The sequence below is a fragment of the Gasterosteus aculeatus genome, chromosome 4, assembly GCF_964276395.1.
Source record: "Gasterosteus aculeatus chromosome 4, fGasAcu3.hap1.1, whole genome shotgun sequence".
Taxonomy (NCBI): Eukaryota; Metazoa; Chordata; class Actinopteri; order Perciformes; family Gasterosteidae; genus Gasterosteus; species Gasterosteus aculeatus.
Window position 1 is genome coordinate 956,747 of NC_135691.1, and position 22,069 is coordinate 978,815.

The 22,069-nt window shown below is 49.9% G+C and overlaps 5 protein-coding genes and 1 non-coding gene across 8 annotated transcripts; 1 reads left to right on the plus strand and 5 right to left on the minus strand.

The window, feature by feature from the left end:
- Positions 1-60: 60 nt before the first annotated feature.
- On the minus strand, positions 61-142 carry trnal-aag (transfer RNA leucine (anticodon AAG)). The gene has a single exon. It is a non-coding gene; the product is annotated as a tRNA-Leu (tRNA).
- A 173-nt stretch (positions 143-315) lies between these two features.
- Positions 316-4,799, minus strand: aurkb (aurora kinase B). The gene is made up of 9 exons (XM_040172730.2): positions 4,661-4,799; positions 3,865-3,903; positions 3,605-3,686; positions 3,488-3,533; positions 2,898-3,086; positions 2,363-2,501; positions 1,666-1,814; positions 1,370-1,544; positions 316-926 (listed from the first exon to the last, which is right to left on the minus strand). The coding sequence occupies exons 1-9, from the start codon at positions 4,664-4,666 to the stop codon at positions 756-758; spliced, it is 996 nt and encodes a 331-aa protein (XP_040028664.1). The 5' UTR covers positions 4,667-4,799; the 3' UTR covers positions 316-755.
- Positions 4,800-5,399: 600 nt separating this feature from the next.
- LOC120817005 (uncharacterized) lies at positions 5,400-8,457 on the minus strand. Its single transcript, XM_040172729.2, has 3 exons — positions 8,077-8,457; positions 7,883-7,958; positions 5,400-7,494 (listed from the first exon to the last, which is right to left on the minus strand). The coding sequence occupies exons 1-3, from the start codon at positions 8,175-8,177 to the stop codon at positions 6,436-6,438; spliced, it is 1,236 nt and encodes a 411-aa protein (XP_040028663.2). The 5' UTR covers positions 8,178-8,457; the 3' UTR covers positions 5,400-6,435.
- Positions 8,231-11,744, plus strand: cops6 (COP9 signalosome subunit 6). The gene is made up of 10 exons (XM_040172733.2): positions 8,231-8,542; positions 9,256-9,381; positions 9,474-9,605; positions 9,739-9,827; positions 10,065-10,127; positions 10,210-10,257; positions 10,342-10,456; positions 10,691-10,783; positions 10,960-11,060; positions 11,382-11,744. The coding sequence occupies exons 1-10, from the start codon at positions 8,500-8,502 to the stop codon at positions 11,520-11,522; spliced, it is 951 nt and encodes a 316-aa protein (XP_040028667.2). The 5' UTR covers positions 8,231-8,499; the 3' UTR covers positions 11,523-11,744.
- A 670-nt stretch (positions 11,745-12,414) lies between these two features.
- On the minus strand, positions 12,415-14,110 carry and4 (actinodin4). Of its 2 annotated transcripts, XM_040172732.2 has the most exons (5): positions 14,014-14,110; positions 13,794-13,879; positions 13,671-13,715; positions 13,434-13,594; positions 12,415-13,341 (listed from the first exon to the last, which is right to left on the minus strand). In XM_040172732.2, exons 2-5 carry the CDS (start codon positions 13,846-13,848, stop codon positions 12,568-12,570), a joined length of 1,035 nt encoding a protein of 344 aa, XP_040028666.2. In that variant the 5' UTR covers positions 13,849-13,879; positions 14,014-14,110; the 3' UTR covers positions 12,415-12,567. The 2 variants fall into 2 exon arrangements, with proteins under 2 accessions (XP_040028666.2, XP_040028665.2); XM_040172731.2 differs by lacking the exon at positions 14,014-14,110 and having other exon boundaries at positions 13,794-13,990.
- A 564-nt stretch (positions 14,111-14,674) lies between these two features.
- Positions 14,675-21,481, minus strand: mcm7 (minichromosome maintenance complex component 7). 2 transcript variants are annotated; one of them, XM_040172726.2, is made up of 15 exons: positions 21,214-21,481; positions 19,313-19,392; positions 18,903-19,067; positions 18,686-18,810; positions 18,431-18,611; positions 18,204-18,341; positions 17,971-18,120; positions 17,741-17,855; positions 17,507-17,638; positions 17,272-17,355; positions 16,980-17,191; positions 16,622-16,887; positions 16,369-16,537; positions 15,465-15,574; positions 14,675-15,108 (listed from the first exon to the last, which is right to left on the minus strand). In XM_040172726.2, the coding sequence occupies exons 1-15, from the start codon at positions 21,242-21,244 to the stop codon at positions 14,877-14,879; spliced, it is 2,190 nt and encodes a 729-aa protein (XP_040028660.2). In that variant the 5' UTR covers positions 21,245-21,481; the 3' UTR covers positions 14,675-14,876. The 2 variants fall into 2 exon arrangements, with proteins under 2 accessions (XP_040028660.2, XP_040028662.2); XM_040172728.2 differs by lacking the exon at positions 21,214-21,481 and adding an exon at positions 19,859-20,064.
- Between the last annotated feature and the right edge of the window lie 588 nt (positions 21,482-22,069).

Consider the following 22,069-nt stretch of genomic DNA (forward strand, 5'->3'; position numbering starts at 1 on the left):
ACTGCGATTCTGTGTGTAGATTACTTACTGTTCGCTTTGTACTATAGCGGGTAAAATATATGGCAGCGGTGGGATTCGAACCCACGCCTCCGAGGAGACTGGAGCCTTAATCCAGCGCCTTAGACCGCTCGGCCACGCTACCGGGTGCCTGTTGACGCTGATGGATACGTTCAAAAACCTATTATTTCATACTGTAAGATCAATTCTAAGCTGTCAAGAACCAAATAAAGGTATTTTAACTTTTTAAAGTTATCGCGATCCTGTCTTATTTTATGACACCAATAGTTACATAATCACTCATTAAATGCCCACAAATCATTTTATAATATTTATTAGAAATTAAAGGAACAGCTTGAGGGAATTTAAAACCACTCCGGCTCTCTCATCTTAAACTGTTTGAGAACACGGTCACCTTACTCAGTTTAACAGTAGTACTTTGGCTTCAAGACCGTCCGCTGCAGAAATCCCAAATTACAACAGTGTCCGTAAAACAAGAAAAAGGAGCCAGAGAAGAAATAGCAATAAAAACACAGACACACACACACAAAAAAAATAAAATCAACCAAAACATACCAGAGACGATGACATCACACTGTACGATAATAAAAAAAGTAGGTACACAGTCATACCCATCATAAAAGGTGCCAGAATAATGGCAGTTTGAAGCCCACGGCAGTGAACCCAAACATGCTGGCCAAGTCTCTTGTGGAGGACAGATAAAAACAGCCCTCCGGGGGAAGGCGGCAGGCAGGAGCTCAGGACTTGCCAGGGCAGATGGGGGGCAGGACTCGGCGGGAGTTGGTGCGCACCCATGAGTGATCAATGACACTCTGCAGTGAGAGGCGGTCCGTGGGGCAGTGGCGTAGCAGCTTGGTGATCAGGTCCTTGGCACCGTCGGAGACGGTTTTAGGGAACTTCAAATCCACCTGCAAACAGAAAGATTAGATTAGATTAGATCAGAAAGTTTATTAAAGAAGGTGAACATGGTGGTGCAGGAGAAACTGACAGGAATTGATCGGTTAGCTGTTGCAGAGACATAGTTTTGGTTATTGATAGCATTGATACCACCAGGCTTGTGGGAGAGTCTGGACATTCAGACAAATGTTTGTCACAAACTTTCCTTAAAAAAAGAAAAGCTTATAAGAAACGATTGACATGTATGTCAATCGGGTAAATGATGCCATATGTCCACTGCACAGTTCGGCTGTGCTCAACCCTGGTACCAGGTACTTTTTTTGCACCACCCCGGTCAGGGTTCCGAGCGAGCCACGGTGATGGAGTTAGAACTCTGCAGACCCCTGACCGGTCAGAGAACAGCCATTTGGACATCAATGCACATCCTGCACCAACACACCCAGCTTCCACAAACCTTCATAATTCTTTTGTAGGTTTCCGAGTGGCTCGCCGTTTCAAAAGGTGGGTTGCCGACCAAGCACTCGTAGCAGAGAACCCCGATGCACCACAGGTCCACCTTCTCACTGTGGGCGTGGCCTTCAATCATCTCTGGAGGCAGGTAGTCCAGGGTCCCGCACATTGTACGACGCCTGGATGGGTTCAAAACAAAGAAATGAGGCGGGCCAGCAAAGAGCGACGTGACACAGCAGCATCAGGCCGTGTTACACAGAGCAGAGTGGCTCCTGACATTATGCTGCTTCAGTTCTTCACCTTAGAGATGGTGCATGGACGGACCAACCAAAATCCGCAATCTTTAGCTCCCCGCGATAGCCCAACAGCAGATTCTCTGGCTTGATGTCTCGATGAATCACTTTCTTCTCATGGCAATACATTAGTGCATCAGATATCTCCTCCATGTACTGGAAATATAAAAGGAGGTGGCCATTGGACCACACAAATATTTTCAAAACAAAATTGAAGATAAAATACCACATCAATACCAGCTGTCAATCTGCTGTTTGAACCCAGGTGACGATTTTCTGATTACAATGAACAAACTATGTTAATTTTAGGGCTGCGAACAACGAATCGATGAAATTGATAAAAAACGATTATTAAATTTACTTAACTTGCACTACAATGATGGTAATAATTTATCGAATAATAAGTGAACATGGGAGTGTGTAGAACAAGTTCTGAAGTTAAAACAAATACTTTCTGATTTGTATTTTTCTTTATTTTTTATAAATATGTTCAAGGAGCAACCTGCACTTTCTGAAGTATTTTTGCAATGCGAATTTGCAGTTCCGTTTTAGAATAAAGGGTTGAAAATGAAAGCTTTTTAATGCAGTTTTTGTATCGGATTCATCGATCATCAAAATAATGGTTAGTTGCAGCCCCAGTTAATTTACTAAAACAAAAGCGCACGATTACAAGGTTATCTTTTAAAAGCATAAGGAGCTCTTACTGTGGCAGTACGCTGGTCGTCAAATTTTCCACATCTCTGCAGCTCCTTGTACAATTCACCGCGCGGGGCGTACTCAAGCACCAAGTAGACCCTCTTCCGGTCATGGAAATAGTTGTAGAAGCGCAGAATGTTTGGGTGTCTGAGGAGAAAACAAATTTTTGTCTAGGCAGCATCAAGACTGCTTCCAAAACTGAGTGAAGAACATTTTAAGTCGGCATCTTCAGCAAGTTGGGTACATTGAAGTGGAATAGATGCCTTATTCTGGTACCATAGTAATATTCTGCCCCACAAAATACACAAACGCTATGGGTGAGCAGTCTGCTACATGAGGGCGCGTCTCCCCTGATAACTTGCATGTGTGAGAGCTGCGCAGTCACAAACGCAGAGAATGTTTTCAGTAAATGCAGCATCTAGTTATCTCGATACAGAGAAATATTCTGCAGATTTCATGTCGCTCAAAGCAGCGCTAAGAATGCCACGAAGAATCCTTGGAAGAGGATTAATGTTCACGTTAGTAATATTTCAGGATACTCACTTGAGATGTGCCTGAATCTCAATCTCCCTCCTGAGTTGATGCTCCACACCCTCCTTTTCCATCTGTGACTTGAACAACACCTTCAGCGCCACAATGGACTGCAGCTTCTTCACCCTGGCAAGGTAGACATTACCGAACTTGCCCTTCCCGAGCGGTCGGCCGATGTCAAAGTCATCGATGGAGACTTTTCTGATGGAGTACAAAGATTGATATTCTCATATTAATCTTTCAAATGTATGAAAGTACAAATAGTTTGAAGCGTTTACACTTTGAAACCTAAACACTAAAATTTGAAATCTGGAAAGGTATTTTAGTGAAGTCAAAAAAAAAAAAAAAAAATGGATATAATCATTTAAAAATTCCCCAAATGTGCTCGTCTTAGAATATACATTCATGACCAGCAGCATCAAAATCAAATTAATATAAATAGTTTCTAGATCTGTTTTATTTTTCTTGAGGCAAAGACATCATGAAATATGAAGACATTTATTTGAAGCTTAGTTCAATAGTCAATAAAAAGCCTTGAATGTTGAAAAATGACGTCAGTTCATTGCTGTATGGAAGCCGGACAGACAATACAATATACTCACTTTGATGCTGCACTGGAGGATGCGCCAACACACTCCCTCCCAGGGCCTGAAAACATATTTTTTAAATCAACCCAAACAGGTAATCGTCCCGTGGTGTGTGACAGAGTGTGATTTTACCTGTGATGGCGTTTTTGTCCACCTCTGTCCGTGGCTTCACCTGAACCCGCTGGGGGCCTGACAACATGCTTGGCGTTGCAAACTGGTATTCAGAAGCAAACATTTAGAGAAGCATTCATATTGTTGTTGTTTTAAACCAATAGTGAACACTTTAATTTCTACATATAGATCTGCCAATGCTGGCGTCAGTGGAGGTAAAAATACTGACAATAGAATGCTGCTGTAAGACAGCTGTCAAATTATTACAATTACCAGCTTACCGGTCGCTGGAAACTCCTGGGCTCATAATTTTCCTTATTCTGTAAACAAATACATACAACTGATAATGTACATGTGATCTTTTGTGTCTTTTCTTAAAGTTCAGACTTCAGCAGAATGGCACTGAACATTTGCATATATATATATATATATATATATATGGACAGAGATTCATCCTTTATTAAAGCAGAATGAAGGGTCAGGGCTCAACCGCTTTCTTTGTGACTTGTAAGAGATCGTGTTGACTTTAGAGGGGCTCTTACTGGTTTGCAGCTCACTCAACGGTATTAATGCAGGTGGATGGTTTGTAAAGTGAGCCTTACAAATATCCTCGTTAGTTCTTCAACAAACGTTACCTGACGTCCTAATACGACCACATAATACTACATATCATTAAAAAAAGGGCCATACGTTAACGCAGAAGGGCTGTCATGTTGATCAGTTCCAGTATTATTCTATGTGGCGTCATTAAGCTAACGCTACGTTCGGCTAACGCCGCCTCAGAAGGCCTGTTTGGGTCGGTTCGCGTCGGCACATCGCCTCGCAGCGGGTGTAATAAACGACATGGTAGTCTGCGAGTTACTCCCGTAGAAATGCCGTGTTTCTACAGCTCTTTATAACACGGCGTCATGCCGCGTTAGCTTAGAAAGGTAGCGCCGCTATGGTTAGCTTAATTAGTTAGCTCAAATGTGTGTTCTATTGAAACAATACGATTTGCGCTAAAAACGAATCCTGCGTTAAACTCATCAGTTACTCAATGTTATTTATCCATCAAACAGTAAGACAAGAGAACGTTACCTGCATTGTAGTGGAGATTTGTAGTATAACGTTTAAGTGGAGAAAGCTGTTACTATTTTGAACTTCTTCGGCCGCCAACGTTTTCAAAAAGCTACCCACGCTGATCCTGATTGGTCCGTGTGTTGCGCACAAGAAGGCTCCCATTGGCCACGATTGTTGAAAGAGGAAGCGTGTGATTGGTTCACACCACGTTAGTATGACGTAGACCCGCCCTCATTTCCTAGACTTCTGCAATGGCTGCTGTGGTCTCTGTTGTGTTGCTGTCTTCATCATCCTCGGACAGATAACTTTACGTCTCCTTAGATAGTGGAACAAATACGTTTATGCTTCTGATTCCATCAAATATCGTCTTTGATCCAAAATAACCTCCCGATTATGAGTTACTTTTGAAAAAAGGTAATTAGTGACAATGTAACGCAAATATCGGCCAGTTTGGTTGACAGTTTAAATTAACTGTGAAACATTGTGTACACATTTCTCACTTGTCAAATATATTGATATTTGATAGATGAAAAAATACTTTTAGCTGCAGATCAGAGAAGTGCGATAAACACAAATGAAAAGTTCCGTAATAGCCCAAAACTGTCACATATGTTTTCTCATTCAGAAAGGGCACACAAGTTGACATCCGCAGGCAGAGAAATGGGTCCATCAGTCTAAAAGAGATCTTAAGTTTATTATAGAATTATGCAACAGTTTAATGCAATAAAACAAAAAAGGCAATATTACCTTAGGATGGTTTGTTTAAAATAGCTTTATTGAAAACTCATTTATTTCTAGAAATGAAGAGGTTTTAACTGCAAATGTTTGGCTTGCTTAAGTTCAATTCACATCAGTGACACAGATTTTCCATGTATACAACAAACATACATTTTACAACTTACAATAAAGGAAAAACTAAAACGTAATAAGTTACTGAAGACTCATTTGAATGTATTGTGCCGTTTTTCTGTAACAAAGTCAAACTCCTGCGCGGAACACAACATATTTTTTTGTCTACATTGTGGCGAAGGAACAGGAAGCAGGTGGCTCATTGCGAGCAGCGCGCTTCAGTAACGTCTCTAGTCGAGCTTTGACTGCTCCATATTTTGTTTATTGTTGAGAAACGTATTTCTTTGCGTGTCTGCGACGCATTTTGAAGCGAGCCTGCCCGCTCAACAACCGTGAGACTTGAACACAATACTTACACCGAGAGACAATATACATTTTTCCAAAGCAAATGCTGTAAATCCAACAGCAAGGTCGCTTTGTGGAAAGAGGATTTATCCTCAGTGTGACAAAGTAATTTGGTGTTTTTCTATTTGCTGAAATAGCCAATATACATCACGCCTGGTCATTTCATACATGGGAGTAAAAATGTGCTACATCACAATATTCAGCACTACTAACAGTAAGATTTCATCAAAGTCTGAAGAAATAGGATTTGAAAGTATATTTTCACTACCAAAATTACAGACATATAAAAAAATGTATGGTGCTGAATATTATGTCATTATTGTAATTATTAACAAGCCAAGGATCTCAGATGACAGTTGAAATAAATTCTGCTTTGAATGTTGAGTTCAGAAAATTTACAAGAAAGCGGTCTTAAAAGAGGAAAAGATGAACTACTTCATTTCAAATGTTTCTCCCAGTATAGGTCCTTTTAAAAAAATGTTGCTGACATAAAAGGTCTAAATATCCGATTCACATCCACAGAAGACTCGGATGAATTAGTGACATCTGGTAGCCATGAAGGATGCGCATTCTGCATTTACCAGAAGCAGAGAGCACATTTAGTCTGCACTCGTCTGAACGGAGCAATTGGTGAAAACTAAAGTGCAGGACGGCAGCAGGACGGCCAGCGAGCGACGCAAACTCGGAATGGGATCGTTCAGGTCTACTGTGTTGTTCTCATCGTTGCTGTTTGCGGCAACTACAGCTTCTTCATTATTCGGCTCTTCTCCACCTCCCCCACCACCTCCCCCCTCCCCCTCCAGGACTGGTGGGCCCTGCTTAGGCTGGAAGGTCACATCTAAAAACTCCATCCGGCTGAGCCCGCGGAGCATCCTGCAGCTCCGCACTACCTGCATCTCGCTGAGCGTGCAGGCCCACAGGCACAAACACTTCAGGTCCTTCAGGCGGCTGGCACAGAGCAGGCCCGGCCCCACCTCTTTACCCCCCAGGCTCAGTTCCTCCAGTCCCAGCCATCCGGCGCCCAGCCCGAGGGAGGCCATCTGTAGCTGGTAACCTTGCCGCCCAGTGATGCCGATCTCCAGAAACTTGAGCCTGGAAAGGCCTTCCACCTCACAGACGCCGCTCTTGGCAGCACAGCTCCTGAGCCCGTTAGCAGTCACGCGAAAGGTGTCGCGCAGCTCCAAGCGGCTGAGCCGCTCCCACGACGTCAGACTCTGCAGATGCTGGTCCGTGAAGGACGGCACGTTATTAAGGACTAACCTCCCAATACCGACGCCGGACGGAGAGCCGAGCGCCTTCCCTTTCCGGTGCCTCCCTTGCTGTTGAGCGCCGGCACTGGATGTGGCTTCTGCTCTTTCGCGGGAGCGGGCCGGTGGAGGCAGAGTCTGGTTGAAAAATTCACGGGGCAGCTCGCAGCCACGCAGCTCCAGCACCTGCAGAGACGCCGGCAGCAGCTGGCAACTGGGAAGGCTCCGTAAGTCCGCGTGCAGGAGGTACAGCTTGCTGAGGCGAGGGCACTTTGTGGACAAGGCTTTGAGCCACGACTCGGAGAGAAAGGTGCCGCCTCTGGCCGACAGCAGCAAACCACGCAACCGCAGACACCTCAGTCCACAGCCCAGGTACTGACGCAGCAGGAGCCAAAGTATGCGGGATGTCACCTGACAAACAATGGGACAGCCCATGCATGTGTTAAGGGACATACAGAACCATCATGCAATACAATCTAAACCCTAGAAATGCATAACGGGTGCATATTTACACGTGCAATAGGTTGAGAAATAGACGTTTTTCTCCATTGGACATGTGGACACGTGTCTCCACGCCGTGGATGCTGCTCTTTTCAGGTGAGAGCATCCAGACCGGTCAGTGATGTGATTCCAGAGATACGCCCGCTCGCTCCAAGTCACAACAGCTGGTTGAGGTGTGATTAGTGGGCTTCGTACGATTGTCACGTGTCTGACGCGCACGAGGAGCGGGGGGGGGGGGGTCCCAAATAACACAAGAACCAAACAAGGCGCAACGGTACATTCAGAGGCACGTTCTTACCCCTTTCCATGCGGTCAGATCGACAAACCTCCAGAGCCTTTGGTCCTTGACGAGCCGCTTCCATCGCTTACACACTCTGAATGACACCGCAAAACACAGCGAGCAACTTCATTGTGCGACGGGAGAATAAAGCGGGTTTTATTTCACGAGACGAGTCGCGGTCAGATAATGCGATGAAGTTAAACTCCGCTTACCTTCCGGCTCGGACGAGTTCTCGGACGCTCAGATACGCCAACACGTCAATTAAAATGTTTTCTGGAAAGTAGTCCAGGTCACAGGCTTTAAATTCATCCATTTTGTAAACAAAACTATTTCAACCATGGACCCGGACTCATATCGCGACGCACCCGGGTTGCGCCTTCATTAGCAGTCCCCAGGAAACCGCCGCGCACTTTTGTTCCTAGCGACAGTTTGCCGCTAAAAACAGATCCGATCATTTATCCTCCACACCGCGCGGCTCGGTTACCTTCAGGTCTAGTTCTCCGTAAACACCTGTCAGATTTCGGACAGTATTTGTGTGGTGAAGCTTATTTTAAAACACACGCTACGAAGCTACACTACCACCTAACGTCCGTAAGGGGAGCACCTGACTGCGCGTGCGCGCTTCACCGGACAAGATGGCGACCAGCAATGGCGGCGGAATGGAAGTGGACGGGGCCGGTTAGTGTTTCTCCCTTTTCTCCTCATTTCTGTCTGATATCAACATGCACGTGTGCGCAGACGGTCGCGCGGGGTGTCGGCGGGGATTCGCAGGTGTCAAAGGTGGCAGGTAGACGAGTTAACGGGTTAACGAGTTAACGGGTTAACGTTCGCTCATGAAGCTGTCAACCAATTCATCGCTTATCTTATGTTCAGTATGGCTTTGTGTCCAGTGTTTGTTGTTTAAGAAAAGCATTGATTAGTTATGACAACAATCAGATCTTCATTAGGCTGTGATGAACCGATATATCGATCCCGCGATAATTTGATTTGACGTCTTTTTGTTGCGTCAATGCTGCTTGTATGAAAGAATCACAACGTGTATTCAATGCACATCCACAAATAAACAATGCAAATGAAGGTGTTGCTAAATGAAAGAGCGATGTATTGAGTAGGAACACGACTGATGATAAATCATCTCTTCATGTTGTCTCGCTTGTCTTTGTAAACCTGTTGTTATATTCATCATCTCGTCCATTAACTCAATGAGAATGTCCTCGTTCGCGATATGTGACCAAACCATATATTATCACATCGGCAAACGTCTTTTATTTTCATTCATTTCCGTTGCATGTGTTATGATAAATATTGTTTTCCTAATTAACGTACTAATTAACCCGCTGGTTCGACCGCTGACCGATGGCGCCCGTCTCCTTGTCTCTGTGTCCCTGCAGCCAGCCCCAGCGTCATGGCCGCGGGCCTCACCGGCAGCGTCTCCGTGGCCTTACACCCCCTGGTCATCCTCAACATATCCGACCACTGGATACGCATCCGCTCACAGGAGGGCCGGCCCATGCAGGGTGCGTGCTGGGAGGGGGGGGGCGACGGCGCAGTAACAGCGCGTTTATGCCGCAGGTCGTGATTCAGCGGCGTGTGTCTTTGTCCCGCGCAGTGATCGGCGCCATGATCGGGAAGCAGGAGGGAAGAAACATCGAGGTGATGAACTCCTTCGAGCTGCTGTCTCACACCGTAGACGACCGGGTGCACATTGACAAGGAGTACTACTACACCAAGGAGGAACAATGTCAGTGGTTTGACTTTGATGGGGGCGACGATAAAGCTCTATTCTGTCTGGCGTCCGTGAAACGCAGGAACCAATCGATTTGAGTTACTGATAACTAACTAACTAACGCTCCAGCTGTCCTTTTGTGCCTCAGTTAAACAGGTCTTCAAAGAGATGGAGTTCTTGGGCTGGTACACCACCGGCGGTCCCCCGGATGCATTGGACATCCACATTCACAAGCAGGTAGGCACAAGTTAAAGGGGTCACGCGTCGGTAAACAGTCGAGCAACAGCTGCTCCGTCGCTGAGTCGACCGCTTCGAACCGGCTCACAACAACAAACGCTCCGCCTGTTAATCTGAGAAATCTCATTACAATCAATGCCATTCATATGGAATTAGTTAATTAACCTACTGTTTGGTTGCTGTTGATCAAATGAAAATAGTGATTTTGGAGGTCTTACTTTCCTCTTCCTCTGCCAGGTGTGTGAAATAATCGAGAGCCCCCTCTTCCTCAAGCTCAACCCACTGACCAAGCACACAGACGTGAGTCCTCTGCGTCCCTGAGAAAACGCCACCACTGTGTATTCAGACGCCGCTTTAAATAATGTGTCCCTTTGTCCTCCAGCTTCCTGTCAGTGTTTATGAATCTGTGATTGACATCATCAACGGCGAGGTAATCCCTCTGTTTGGCGCCATCGTCCGCGCTTCCCTTCGCGTCGAGTTGTCGGTGTTTTCTTAGAGTGTTTTCTCCGTTTAGGCCACCATGTTGTTCGCCGAGCTCACGTACACGCTGGCCACGGAGGAAGCGGAGAGAATCGGCGTCGACCACGTGGCTCGAATGACCGCCACTGGCACTGGAGAAAACTCAACAGGTGAGACTCAAACTCCGAACAGAATGTGAAAATCCAGAGTGTCACACGGAACGCTTGGGTCAACGTGAACAGCAGCTGTACGTCATCGCCCAGTAATCTGCCCCTCATGACTCACTCTCGACCAATCAGAACGCTGGATCTCATCCGCCCGTATGATAATATTAAATGAAGACAACACGCAGTCAGACCAGATGTCCTTTTCTCTGTGTGTCTTACCTGCGTCTCCTTGGTCAGTGGCTGAACACCTGATCGCTCAGCACAGCGCCATCAAGATGCTCCACAGCCGCGTGAGGATCATCCTGGAGTACGTCAAAGCCGTGGAGTCGGGTAAGAGGCCGGCGGCGTGTTTTAATTGAGGCTTTGAGGGCAGAAACGTGAAACACAAGTTGTGGAAACAGATGTTCTGGTCTGCACCGTTAAAGGAGGCCCCTCAACACGCCTCCACGATTACAACGTTCTTCTGGTGTCGTCGTTTCATAAGCCGGTTTCTCTCCGTCCCGCAGGCGAGGTGGCGTTTAACCACGAGATCCTGCGAGAAGCCAACGCCCTCTGCCACAGGCTGCCGGTCCTCAGTACCATCAAATTCAAAACGGACTTCTACGATGTAAGGAAGCCTTGTGCACCTTCGCGCCTCGATGCGTGTGCATGTTGGCCGACACGTGTCTGCGTCTGCTAACCTGAAGCACGTAGTTTGTTTTCTTACCACCAGGGTGATTATTTAGTAAACGGTTGTTCGCGATCCCAGGGAGACATCCGTGGCGCCGCAGCGTCTGTTTTAGTGGAAAGTTTGTGTCCTCGTGTTTGAAATGATGATCATCGAATTACAGAACTAAGCACCGGCGGTGTTTTTAATATCTACTCTCTGCATGTCTGTTCGTTCTTATTGGGAGGTGATTTGTTGAAAGCTCCTTCTGTTCCTCTGCAGCAATGCAACGACGTGGGCCTCATGACCTACTTAGGCACCATCACCAAGACCTGCAACAGCATGAACCAGTTCATCAACAAGTTCAACGTCCTGTACGACCGGCAGGGGATCGGCCGCAGGATGAGAGGACTCTTCTTCTGAGGAACTCTTGGTGCTTTTGGTTCGTTAAAACAAATTCTGCAGTAACTTCTCAAACCAGTTTACTGTTTTCAAGTGACGAAAAGCACCTAATGACACAAATGTGTACAAACATGCGAAACTGAAAATGATCCACTCTACATGAACGTTATATTTTACCCCGTTTGTCTCATCGCTTCATGTTGCTGTCTGTAATAAATGATGCGCCGATTGTTTTTCATTGGACTTGTACTCTTCTTTTTCGTCTCACAGCATGAAAAGATAATTATACGTGGAATTGTACAGTATTTCTTTGTAAAAAAGAAAAAACATGCTATACTATGATATTGTTATGCCGTCCTTTGACATACACTTAAGAAGTGAATGTGTAGCATGTTGAAAAAATATGTATTTCTGTCATGGAAGCATGTTGGATAAAGAATCTAGTCAGAAAGCATCTTCAGCCTTCATATTATATATGTACATAAATGTAATACTATGTAGCACCAACGTCTGACGGACTGACGTTAATATTTTGGCATCGATGAACAACGCACATTATTTTTCACTTTAATGCCAAAAACAGACACTTCTGCTTGGAAGTTTAAAATCAAGTACGAGACCTGTTACAAAGTAATACTACGTGTTGTACACGACGTTGTACTTGAGTGACTGTTTGTCAGACGTTCCAGTGTGTAGACGTGTGCGTGTTTGCAGGTTTATTGTCGTCTTTTGAACTCGTGTTCCTGCTGGTTGATTACAGACCGGATCGGTGGGGCCAAACAGCAGTCGGCTTTTTAATGGGCATTAAATGCAGACCCCCCCCCCCCCCCCCTTTACTTTACTAGTGTGGCTCGAGGTGCAGAATGTTTTAAGAGGTGCAGGACGACAGAAAGGAACAAGTCAAAACATGATGCTCATTGGACAGATGTTTATTGTCTCGTGTTGACTGAAAGTATAAACTTGGACAGTTACGATGCAAATACATCAAATCATTAACAGTCATCAACTGAGTCCGCGTTACAACCCCTTAGTCTGTTTGATTCAAGGTAAAACCCGCTGGGGGGCTTCACTGGCTGTGGCCGGACTCGGCCGGCTCGTCTGCAGCAGGGGGTTGTGGGTACTGGAAGCGGGAGGGGTCGTACAGGTCGTCCATGGGGTTGTAGGGCATCGGGTAGTAGTACGGGTACACGCTGACCTTCGTCTTGATGGGAGCTGGCTGCTCCTTCTTCTCCTCCTCCACCACCACAGGTGGGGGCGGTGGAGGCGGGGGGGGCGCGATCGCCCCCTTCACGGGTCTGGGCGGGTGATCGACCAGACAATCGGGGTCCCAGTAAGGGTCACAGTCGTACTCCATGCCCTTAAAGAAGCGGAGGGGGGCCGGGAGAGACTTCTTGATGAGGACCGGTGGAGCCGGGGGGGGAGGGGGAGGCGGGGCGGACTTCATCGGCGGGGGGGGAGGTTGGGCCGCTACGGCGGGAGCCGGGGCTTTGCGGGGGGTGCAGTGGGGGTAGTGGCGGGGGTCGCAGAGCACCGGCACGGAGCCGCTGGGCAGGTACACGATGTGGGGCTTACACAGGGGGTCCTTCCTGTTGCACAGGTACAGGACGTCGGCCTGGGAGATGGCTGGGGGGGGAGGGGGGGTCGCTGGGGGCTCTGTGGGCTTTGGGACCCCTTTCATTGGAGGCGGGGGAGCGATCTTGCACCTCTTGTCGGTGGCCGGGTCGCACGCGGCCCCCGGCAGCCCCAGCTTGCTCTGGTAGTAGGCGGCGTCGGGGCCGTACGTGTTCTCCAGGTACCTCATCTGCTGGTAGAGCATCCGCAGCTTGTCGATCTCGTAGATCTGGAAGGACGAAGCAAACGGCTCGAGCACTTCAATGACGACACGCATGTAATGTTCACTACTACAGGTCAGGAGTGTGTGCGCGCGCCCACCCCCTCAGTGTGCCCGATGCTGCTGTAGTAGCGGTAGTACGACTGGAAGTCCGGGTTCCCTCGGTACCAGCGGGGCTCCGCGTTGCGTTTGGGCCTGGAGTGACTCAGGAAGCCGTTGGCTTTTTCTGGGCCGATTCCAACGTCGCCGACGGGCTGCACCTCTGCTCACAGGGGGGGGGATGCAGCTCAGACTCGTCTCGGGGGGGTTTAATTAGCTTCATTCACATGTGCACCCACCTTCCTGCTGGACGCCGGTTGGAACCGATTTGGTCTCCAGCAGACCTGCAGGAGCAGCAGCAGAGTGGAGGCTGATCATCTCGCTTTGGGCAGATTACTGTGCGATGAAGAATCACAACGTACCTGGCAGCAACACGAGGCAGCAGAGGGCCCCCGGCGACCACAGTGACGCAAACATGGCCACGTCCTGAGTCTCACGCAAAAACACACTGAGGTGGTCAGTGAGACAAAATGTAAAAGAAAACTAATCTAAATGAATGCTGACAACTTTAAAAGTACAGGTACTAACGTACAAATACTACTGAGACGTATATTAGACAGGTACTAAGTTTGTTTGACTCACCGTCCTCAGGAAGCGTCTTCACTGCACCAACACAGCGGAGCGTGTTAAATACAGACCTCTGAGCACGAGACCCCCCCCTCAAACATCACCTCCCAGCCAATGGGCCTCCACCTCTTTGTTTAATACGTGGCCTTTGGCGCCAATTAGGAATAAAAAAAAAACTGGATGTTTGAGCTGCAAAGTCATAAAAGAACAGACTTCAAATGGAAACGAGTCTGGAGGGAAAGCCTCGCCTGCTGGGAGGGGAGGGGGGGGGGGGGGCAGAATGCTGCCTACTCACAAAATAACTGCCCAGAAAACAGTAAAACGCCAAGACGAGGAGCCGAGCGGCTGTAAACTTCCACCCAGAGAACAGCTGCTTCTGTTTAACAGCTGCTTTGAAGTGTGGAAACGGATGAGTTTCGCTCGGCTGTCGGTACGAAATGAATCAGAATAAAGTGCCGGATTAAATAGTTCAGATTAAGAGTCTTTGCGCTGCACTTGGACGTTTCACAGTAGTTCTGTGTAAACTGTTCGTTCAGTCAGTGAAGCGCTGAACGACGTTCAGATTTGCTGACTTCACATGAACAAACTAATGAGAACACGGGTTGGTTTCATCACCGCAGTAACGGGTCTTACGAGCACAGCAGGTTACGGAAGGAATGAGACGCGAGACACAAAGTTTAACCAGGACTTTATTTTATTAACAATCACAACACGGCGTAAATGTACAGAAATGTCAAAGAAGCTCTAAACAAACGCGACGCACATATTTACACAACAGGAAGCAAAAAATGTCAGGTTCCGCTTGACGCGCGTTACACGGAGGAGGATGAAACACGCCCCGCCCCCCCCGGGAAGAAGCCCCGCCCCCCCCGGTGACTTCAGACAAAGGTGACGCGCGTGCGGGCCTGGTTCACCTGCCACACGTTGAGCTCCTCGTACTCCTCCAGCGCCTCCTGGAACTGGGCGGGCGTGAAGCCCCGAGAGACGCAGCGCTGCTCCGCTTCGGCCATGCGGACCACGCCGCCGCCGCCGGCCCCCCCGCGGCCCGCCCCGCCCTCCGTGGAGAGCTCGCGCACCAGGGAGAAGATGACGTCGGCCGGGCGCTGAGTCCTGGGGAGGGAATTCAGAGGGCGTGCGTTAGTCCAGAGTCAGTGAACGTTGAAAATGGAGCATGAAAAAAGTCAGAATCGATGGTTTGACGCGTCTGACAGCCGCCAATCACATTCCTGTCCTGTTCGTTCTTCACTGTTTGGAAACTGAGCCTCCAAAAGGCTGCAGGATCAGTAAAAGGGTGAAAGTATTTGTCAAACTAGTCTGTTCTCGTGTGAATTTACTGCCCCTCAAACAGCCACAGTCCTGACTGGTTAAAAGCCCCATGAAGAGACATTTTACGGCTTCTTCCGGGACAAGAGACACACGAGCGTCTCATAAAGGGGCTTCAGCGCTAAACGGACGCCGTCACCGACCTCGTGGCGCTGGACTTGTCGGCTTGTAGCGAATCCTTGGACATCTCCATCATCCTCATGGCCTCGTTGACGTCTTCCTTCTCCACCGTCTCCATCATGCGCAGGCGAGCCTGTGGGGGGGGGAGGGGGGAGGGACACTAGCTGATGAAAACAGGTGGAGGAACCGCGGCTCACGGTGGAACCTCAGGTGGACCTCGGGCTCGTTGGGGTCACAAAGGCTGCGCTGTGCCGGCACTGTCAGACCGAGACAAGTGCAATGCCCTCTGGGAAGGCCGGCAGTTGCCCAAGTCTCCGCCTCTCAACACCGGCTAGTCGAAAGGAAGCGGACGAAGCGGCGTGGCGTTCTGCGCGGGTGGACGGTTCTGGCCATGGTCAGTTTTGCATGGGTTTGCACAGCTGCTCGTTACACGCAGGCTGACTGCCCACCCCGCAAAGCTGGTCAGGGTCAGACGCACTCGCACGCGGCGGCTCCCCGGCGGCGGTGACGTCTCGTGAGCGGCGCGGCGCCCGCCCGTCTGCCTGAAGTGCTGCTCCTGCAGTAGGTGGATGAATGCTACCTGCACAAACAGCACTTTTGGCAGCCGGAGGCAGCGGAGCACAAAACCACCCCGGGACCAGGAACCGTTTAAATGTGCACGATGCATCTGATGAGCCCCCCCCGCCCGCCCCCCCGCGGTGTTGACTGGAGATCTTCGGCCCAGCGTGTGAAGGAAGTGCTCACACTGCAGTAGTCCAGGTTAGCATCACTACCTGCACTGTAAGCACTTTATCACACAATGAGGATCATCTGACTTGATGAACCTGACGAGTCACTCGGGTGTAAGTGGGACCAATACGGCGTTCAGTGCTCAGAAAGACGACGCTTCATTTTGACTGACAAGCGGGGACCAGATGCGTTGCTCACCAGGGCCGTGGACAGGCGGAGGATGGACAGGAGGGTGCGGGCGGAGGTGAAGGTGGTGTCTTTGCTGACTCGGGCCTCCTTCCTCATCTCCACGTAAGCGGCGGTGATGTAGTCGGCCAGCGACTCGGGGACCACCGGCTGCCGCTTCTTACACACGGCGATGTAACGCCTGCGGGGTTCACATCCCACATCTGGCTTTCAAACGAGTCGCTACTTTTGGACCCACATCTGTCAACTGGAGGCAGATCCTCACCTCATCAGCTTCATGTCGATGGGGGTGAAGTGGGTGGGGGGCTGGCGGCAGTGCTGGTGGACGTAGGTGATGTGCTGCGCCAGACGCAGGTCGGCGTCGGCGTCCGGCTTGTCCTGGATCAGCCACAGCAGGTCGAAGCGGGACAGCAGGGCGGCGGGCAGCTGGATGTTCTGCTCGATGGTCTTGCGGGGGTTGTAGCGGCCGTAGGCGGGGTTGGCCGCTGCTAGGATGGAGCAGCGGGCGTTGAGGGAGGTCATGATGCCCGCCTGGGGGGGGAAAGAGCGCGAGAAACGTGAGACGCAGGTTCGACGCGAACGCCTCTCTCCGGAGGAATCCAAACCCCGAGCCGCCGCCGCACCTTAGCGATGGAGATGGTCTGCTGCTCCATCACCTCGTGGATGGCTGTGCGGTCGGCGTCGGCCATCTTGTCGAACTCATCGATGCAGCAGACGCCCTGGTCGGCGAGCACCAAGGCGCCGCCTTCCAGAGTCATTTCCCCGGTCACCGAGTCTCGCATCACCGCGGCGGTCAGGCCGACGCCAGATGAGCCGCGGCCCGTTGTGTACTGACCTGACGGCGTGGGGGGGGGGGGGATTAATTATCACACTTAAGTCAACGTCCCAGCACTTAACGAATAGAGCAGCACTCACTGCGAGGAGCCAGGCGGTCGATGTAGGACAGCAGCTGGGACTTGGCCACTCCGGGGTCCCCCATCAGGCAGATGTTTATGTTGCCTTCAGACACAAAATGAAACGAAACGCTTCGTCCGTGAGGGGGTTGCTCAGCATTACACGCAGCTCATAAAACACACGTTAGCGTGTTCAACAGGAGGCAGCGGCCCCGATCGGACCGCTTAGGGAAAGAGCTGCTGGAGCCGGTCGTCACCTCGGATTTTCATGCCTTTGGGGGCTTGTTGGACCCCCCCGACCAGCAGCAGGAGCAGAGCCTTCTTGACGTCTTCATGGCCATAGATCTCTGGTGCTATGGAGCCAGCCAGCTTCTCGTAGAAGCCTTCCTCTGCAACACACAACAACCGGCGGATGAGAGGCATCGTCAGGTTGATGCAGCGACGGTATTAAAGTCCAGCCGTCGCACAAACACACACACAAACACACACACCTGTGATGCCGCGAAGCTCCTCTTCAGTTAGATCGTCATTGCCGAGCTCATCATCCTCCGACTTGTTCATGAGTGTGATGTTATGAGCCTCCAGGTACGTTTCTGACAGAAGGCCCTGAAATTACCAAAATCAAAATCAGTTTAAACATTTCCACACCAACTTGAAAAAAGCTCTCGTCCTTGATTAGAATCTGACTGTTTAACACACACACACACACACACACACACACCTGGGTGGCCTGCTTGAAGCCTGTGCGCAGAAGAGGGAGGAAGACCCCAGTGACGGCCACGTGGTCCCCCGGCTGGGCGAGGCGCGTGTTCTCTCCGCGGGCATAGATGGACATGCTGCGTGGAATGTTCCCGACGGGCACCTGGTCGCTCTGCAGGGCAGCGGAGAGAAACTCGTCAGAAAGGCGCGTCGTGCCGCCGCGAGGGAGCGCTTCATCGCACACAGCTTGCTCACGTGCTCCTGGATACGCAGCTCCTGGAACTTGACGAACTTGGAGCCTCTGGTCTGCAGGTAGAGTCGACCTCCGGATTTGTTGGTGACACACTCCTGGCTGGGACACATGACGAGGGGCATGAAGGTGGGAGACTGGATCTGAAGGACAGAAGTAAACGCGCAGTGAGGGACACCTGCTAAAGTCACACACACACACAATGCAGCAGCCTCAGTCCGGCCAATCTTACCGGCTGATAGGTTTCTGCACCACACTGGTCACACGTGTACGTGGCGACCGCCATCATCGGCTTGACCTCGGTGGCGCGGGTCACGATTCCTCGAACGTTCACCAGATTCCCGATGCTCTCCGCTCGCACGTCTCGCACCACTTTGGGTTTAGCCGTCGTGGGAGGCTTGAAGTACAGCTCACTGAGAGAAGGAACGACAATAAGTACGCAGCGTAAACTCCAATAATACGGATACGTTCATTAGATCAAACTCACAATCTCCTCATGAGCTCAGCCGGGTACTGGTTACGAGCGTCTCTGGTGTCTGCGGGGTCACGACCTCTCTGCTCCATCATCAGCCTGTGCTCAATGTACACGTCCAAAGAATCCTTGGCAACAATCTGGATAGAAGAAAAACAGTTTGGTACGTCCCATTTAAATAAACCGACATTCGATTAAAAGCCATGCGGAATCAGCGCGCATGCACACGCACGTCTCTTTCTTTGTACTCTGGCAGCAGCTCGTGGATGGCGTCGGCGAACAGGCCCGTGTAGCGCTTGGCGTTCTCACAGATGCTCTCGACCAGCTCCGGGTCTTCTTCAGCCACATCGTCGAGATCCACAAAGATGGACACCTGCTCCCTGTGGGCCAAGGCCACCTGCAGGCACAGGGTGGATCAGCGAGGAGCCCCTTCGTTACCCCGCCAACAACAATGGACCCCTAAGACGCGCGTTTCTAAATGTAGTTTAGCAGAGGCCAGAGCGGACTGTTCAACGGGACAGAGAGAGTTAATTTACTGACTGGTTCTTCTCCCCTTAAGTGTGATGATGTCAGTCTCACCCTTGAGTGGAGAACATTGAGACACAGTTTAAAAGATACACATCCAGGGTTCAGCACACTTACAAGTTGAGCTCCATATTTGAACACTTTCTTCCCGTTGTCGTCCTCAGAGTAAAACTCCTGCAGGAACCGTTTGCATTTCTCTGCAAAACAAAAACGTGTGCATCACTTCACAGCAGAAACAGGCCGACCACATGGTGGACCTCACCGGAACTTTGCGTTCACCGACAGAACCGACTGCCCGCTGGCGTTTTCTTTTGCCTGGACGTTGAAGGTGCTGCAGGAGCAGCATCAGCACGTCGGCGTGGGGCCTAGAAGCGGGAGCTAACGCGACGACCCCCTTTGTTGAGCAACATGGCCTCCTGTAATCTCGATGAGTCACTACGGCCACCAGAGAGGAGCCCCGACCACCGGGACCACCGGACCCGGAGGAGCGGCGCCGTCAGCAGCACGACGTTAAACAACAGGCGCGCGCGCACTTCAGGGTCCATTTTCCCCCCTTTGAGAAAATACCGCCTCACTTCCCGAAAGAGACGCGACTACCGACGGATCCGAACCCCGCAACGAGCGCGCAAAGCCGGCCGCCCGGCGGACGAACGCCGCGCTTACTTTGAGCTTCCGCGGAGAATCTGCAGCTCGGGTTTAATCTTCCCGAGTCGGACGGTGTTATTGTAAACAAAGCAGCACATGGCTTTGGCGCCTCGTCACTCCGGTATCCCTCCGCGCCGCGTCCGCCTGCGCTCGTTAAATAGTCCTGGCTGTTGTTTTCAGACCAGCCATCTTCTACCGCGGCCCGGTGTTCAAGTTACATCAATAACACACGTTTCAGACGGGTTGCGCAACACAAAGTACCACCTCGACTGCACATTTAGCGCAATTACCGGATTGGGAAATCGCTTACTTGTTGGAGGGGTTTAAATAAAATGAACTAAAATAAGATATAAAATATAAATAACCGGAGTTGAAGGCTCGCGCTCGGTTACAAATGTCCAACAAATACAATAACAACCAATACAACAAACAAACAATGTAGCGTTAACATGTGAGCGTTGATGTTGAACTTTTATAATAAACAAAGTGGGAATTTATTGAACGGGTAAAAACTCCTCGATGCGCCTTTCGACGCGACCTTTAAACAAACATTCACCAGCTAACTTGACGTTAACTCAATTTAATATTGACGTTTGGCCCACTGGAGGACCGCTAAAGAGCTAGCTAAGCGGCTAGCATGCTAACGTGACGTCAGCTAGTGACGCTGCAGAAGGTGGAGGAGCATCTGGATTTACGGTGATGAGCCACAGAGCCTTTGTTTTGTTTGCCTGTAAAAGGGGAAACATGGTTGATCGGTGATGTTCAGCTTGACCGAACAACTTGTATTGTTGAGTTTACGAGAATTTACAGAACACCACAACTTAAAGTGTCCAATTTTACGAGCTTCTCCGTGTTTGTTGTTGTGTTGTGTGTCGATATTTTAAGCGCATGCGGAATTTGTAAAATAAACATAACGTTACGAGGACACCGCGTCGGCCTCCACCAACTCGTCTCTGTGTGCAAGTTATTGAGAGTCACGCGCCTGCAGCGTCCCGCCTGCTCCTTTGTTTAAACGTCTGCATCCGGGTCACCGCGTGACGTCACCAACCGGTAAACGCTCACAAAGGCGTTAAAAAAAAGCGTTACCGTCGGCGCAGGCCGATTGAACGGCGGCGCGCACAACTGCCGGGCTGTGGTCTAAAAAAAAAAAGGTACCGCTAAGTGAGCCCGCATCTGTAACGCGCAGTGACGGAAAACTTCGTAGCGGCACTAAATCAACACATCGAGCGCGTTTAGATCAGCACACCACGTGATAAACATCTGGCCCGCGTTTCCAACCAGAGACGCGGAGCTCGCGCTTCGCTCAAATTGAAGTAAGTTGGGCCGACCTGTTGCTGCCATGCCGTCACGCGAGAGTTACGTTCACCCATTACCTTTCTCCGCCGCATAATCCTTACGAGCCATGGCTGCAGACGTGGACCCTCGGGTGAAATAACGACCACCGAGTACCGAAAAGGACCGAGGGGGGCCCAGAAACACCGTTTAACCGCTTCGCTGTACCGGAGACCAGTGTTCATGCAGCTCGCGGTTCTTCGCGGTGCAAAAAGTGGCGCCAGGCTGACGTCTACAGCGTCCAATAGGATTGCTTCTTTCAACGGGGAGAGGCGGGCTCCCGCGGTGGCGCGAAAATTACAGGCGTCTGAATGGTCACGTGACTCCACACACTTCCGCCCGGCTAGTCGGGATTGGCGCGAAAGTCGATGATTGGATTTCATGCGACGGCGCGACCGCGAGGTGAACTCGAACACTGTGAATCCAAAGGATGAGGAGCAGCGTGAATCACAGATCGTGGAGTACATCATATGCTACTTGTTGTCTCATATACAGGTGTATATTCCTCATACCTCCTCTAATACCTCTCCAAACTAGGAAAGGGTCTCCTTTAGGTGTTCCGTAAAAGATTCACTTGGACTGCATGATATTTTCAGGAAATTGTTACCGTCCTAACCTAGAGAAAAAAAGAAATGCAGAAGGAAAACTCCAATTCTACAACTGAAGGAGGCAAATTGTCCGTTGGACTTTGGTGAGGGACGAGCACAGCGAGGGGGGATTCACCTTCTAAAGAGCACCATTCATAGTTCATCAAGTTATCAGAAGTCCTAAACTCATCCTCCACATATCGGACAGCTCGGCTTTTTGATTTTCTTCTCCGGCAAAATGGGACCATCATGAATCCTTCAATTAACAATACATTTAACTGTTAAGCTGTCTGGCTTCATGGATTCCAAC

What these genes read in the sequence shown, in the direction of transcription:
- aurkb (XM_040172730.2), bottom strand. An exon ending in CCAGGAGTTTCCAGCGACCG is followed by an intron (nt 3,687 to 3,864) that starts GTAAGCTGGTAA and finishes TCTGAATACCAG; the next exon opens with TTTGCAACGCCAAGCATGTT. An exon ending in CCTACAAAAGAATTATGAAG is followed by an intron (nt 927 to 1,369) that starts GTTTGTGGAAGC and finishes TTCTGTTTGCAG; the next exon opens with GTGGATTTGAAGTTCCCTAA.
- LOC120817005 (XM_040172729.2), bottom strand. Translation starts at nt 8,177, where the DNA reads ATGGATGAATTTAAAGCCTGTGACCTGGACTACTTTCCAGAAAACATT. An exon ending in GAACTCGTCCGAGCCGGAAG is followed by an intron (nt 7,959 to 8,076) that starts GTAAGCGGAGTT and finishes GGTGTCATTCAG; the next exon opens with AGTGTGTAAGCGATGGAAGC. An exon ending in ATCTGACCGCATGGAAAGGG is followed by an intron (nt 7,495 to 7,882) that starts GTAAGAACGTGC and finishes ATTGTTTGTCAG; the next exon opens with GTGACATCCCGCATACTTTG.
- cops6 (XM_040172733.2), top strand. Translation starts at nt 8,500, where the DNA reads ATGGCGACCAGCAATGGCGGCGGAATGGAAGTGGACGGGGCCG. An exon ending in CTACACCAAGGAGGAACAAT is followed by an intron (nt 9,606 to 9,738) that starts GTCAGTGGTTTG and finishes TTTGTGCCTCAG; the next exon opens with TTAAACAGGTCTTCAAAGAG. An exon ending in TCAAAACGGACTTCTACGAT is followed by an intron (nt 11,061 to 11,381) that starts GTAAGGAAGCCT and finishes GTTCCTCTGCAG; the next exon opens with CAATGCAACGACGTGGGCCT.
- and4 (XM_040172732.2), bottom strand. Translation starts at nt 13,848, where the DNA reads ATGTTTGCGTCACTGTGGTCGCCGGGGGCCCTCTGCTGCCTCGTGTTG. An exon ending in CTGCCTCGTGTTGCTGCCAG is followed by an intron (nt 13,716 to 13,793) that starts GTACGTTGTGAT and finishes CTGCTCCTGCAG; the next exon opens with GTCTGCTGGAGACCAAATCG. An exon ending in AACCGGCGTCCAGCAGGAAG is followed by an intron (nt 13,595 to 13,670) that starts GTGGGTGCACAT and finishes CCCTGTGAGCAG; the next exon opens with AGGTGCAGCCCGTCGGCGAC.
- mcm7 (XM_040172726.2), bottom strand. Translation starts at nt 21,244, where the DNA reads ATGGCTCGTAAGGATTATGCGGCGGAGAAAG. An exon ending in GCTGAGCTCATGAGGAGATT is followed by an intron (nt 18,612 to 18,685) that starts GTGAGTTTGATC and finishes TCCTTCTCTCAG; the next exon opens with TGAGCTGTACTTCAAGCCTC. An exon ending in GCTTCAAGCAGGCCACCCAG is followed by an intron (nt 17,856 to 17,970) that starts GTGTGTGTGTGT and finishes TGGTAATTTCAG; the next exon opens with GGCCTTCTGTCAGAAACGTA.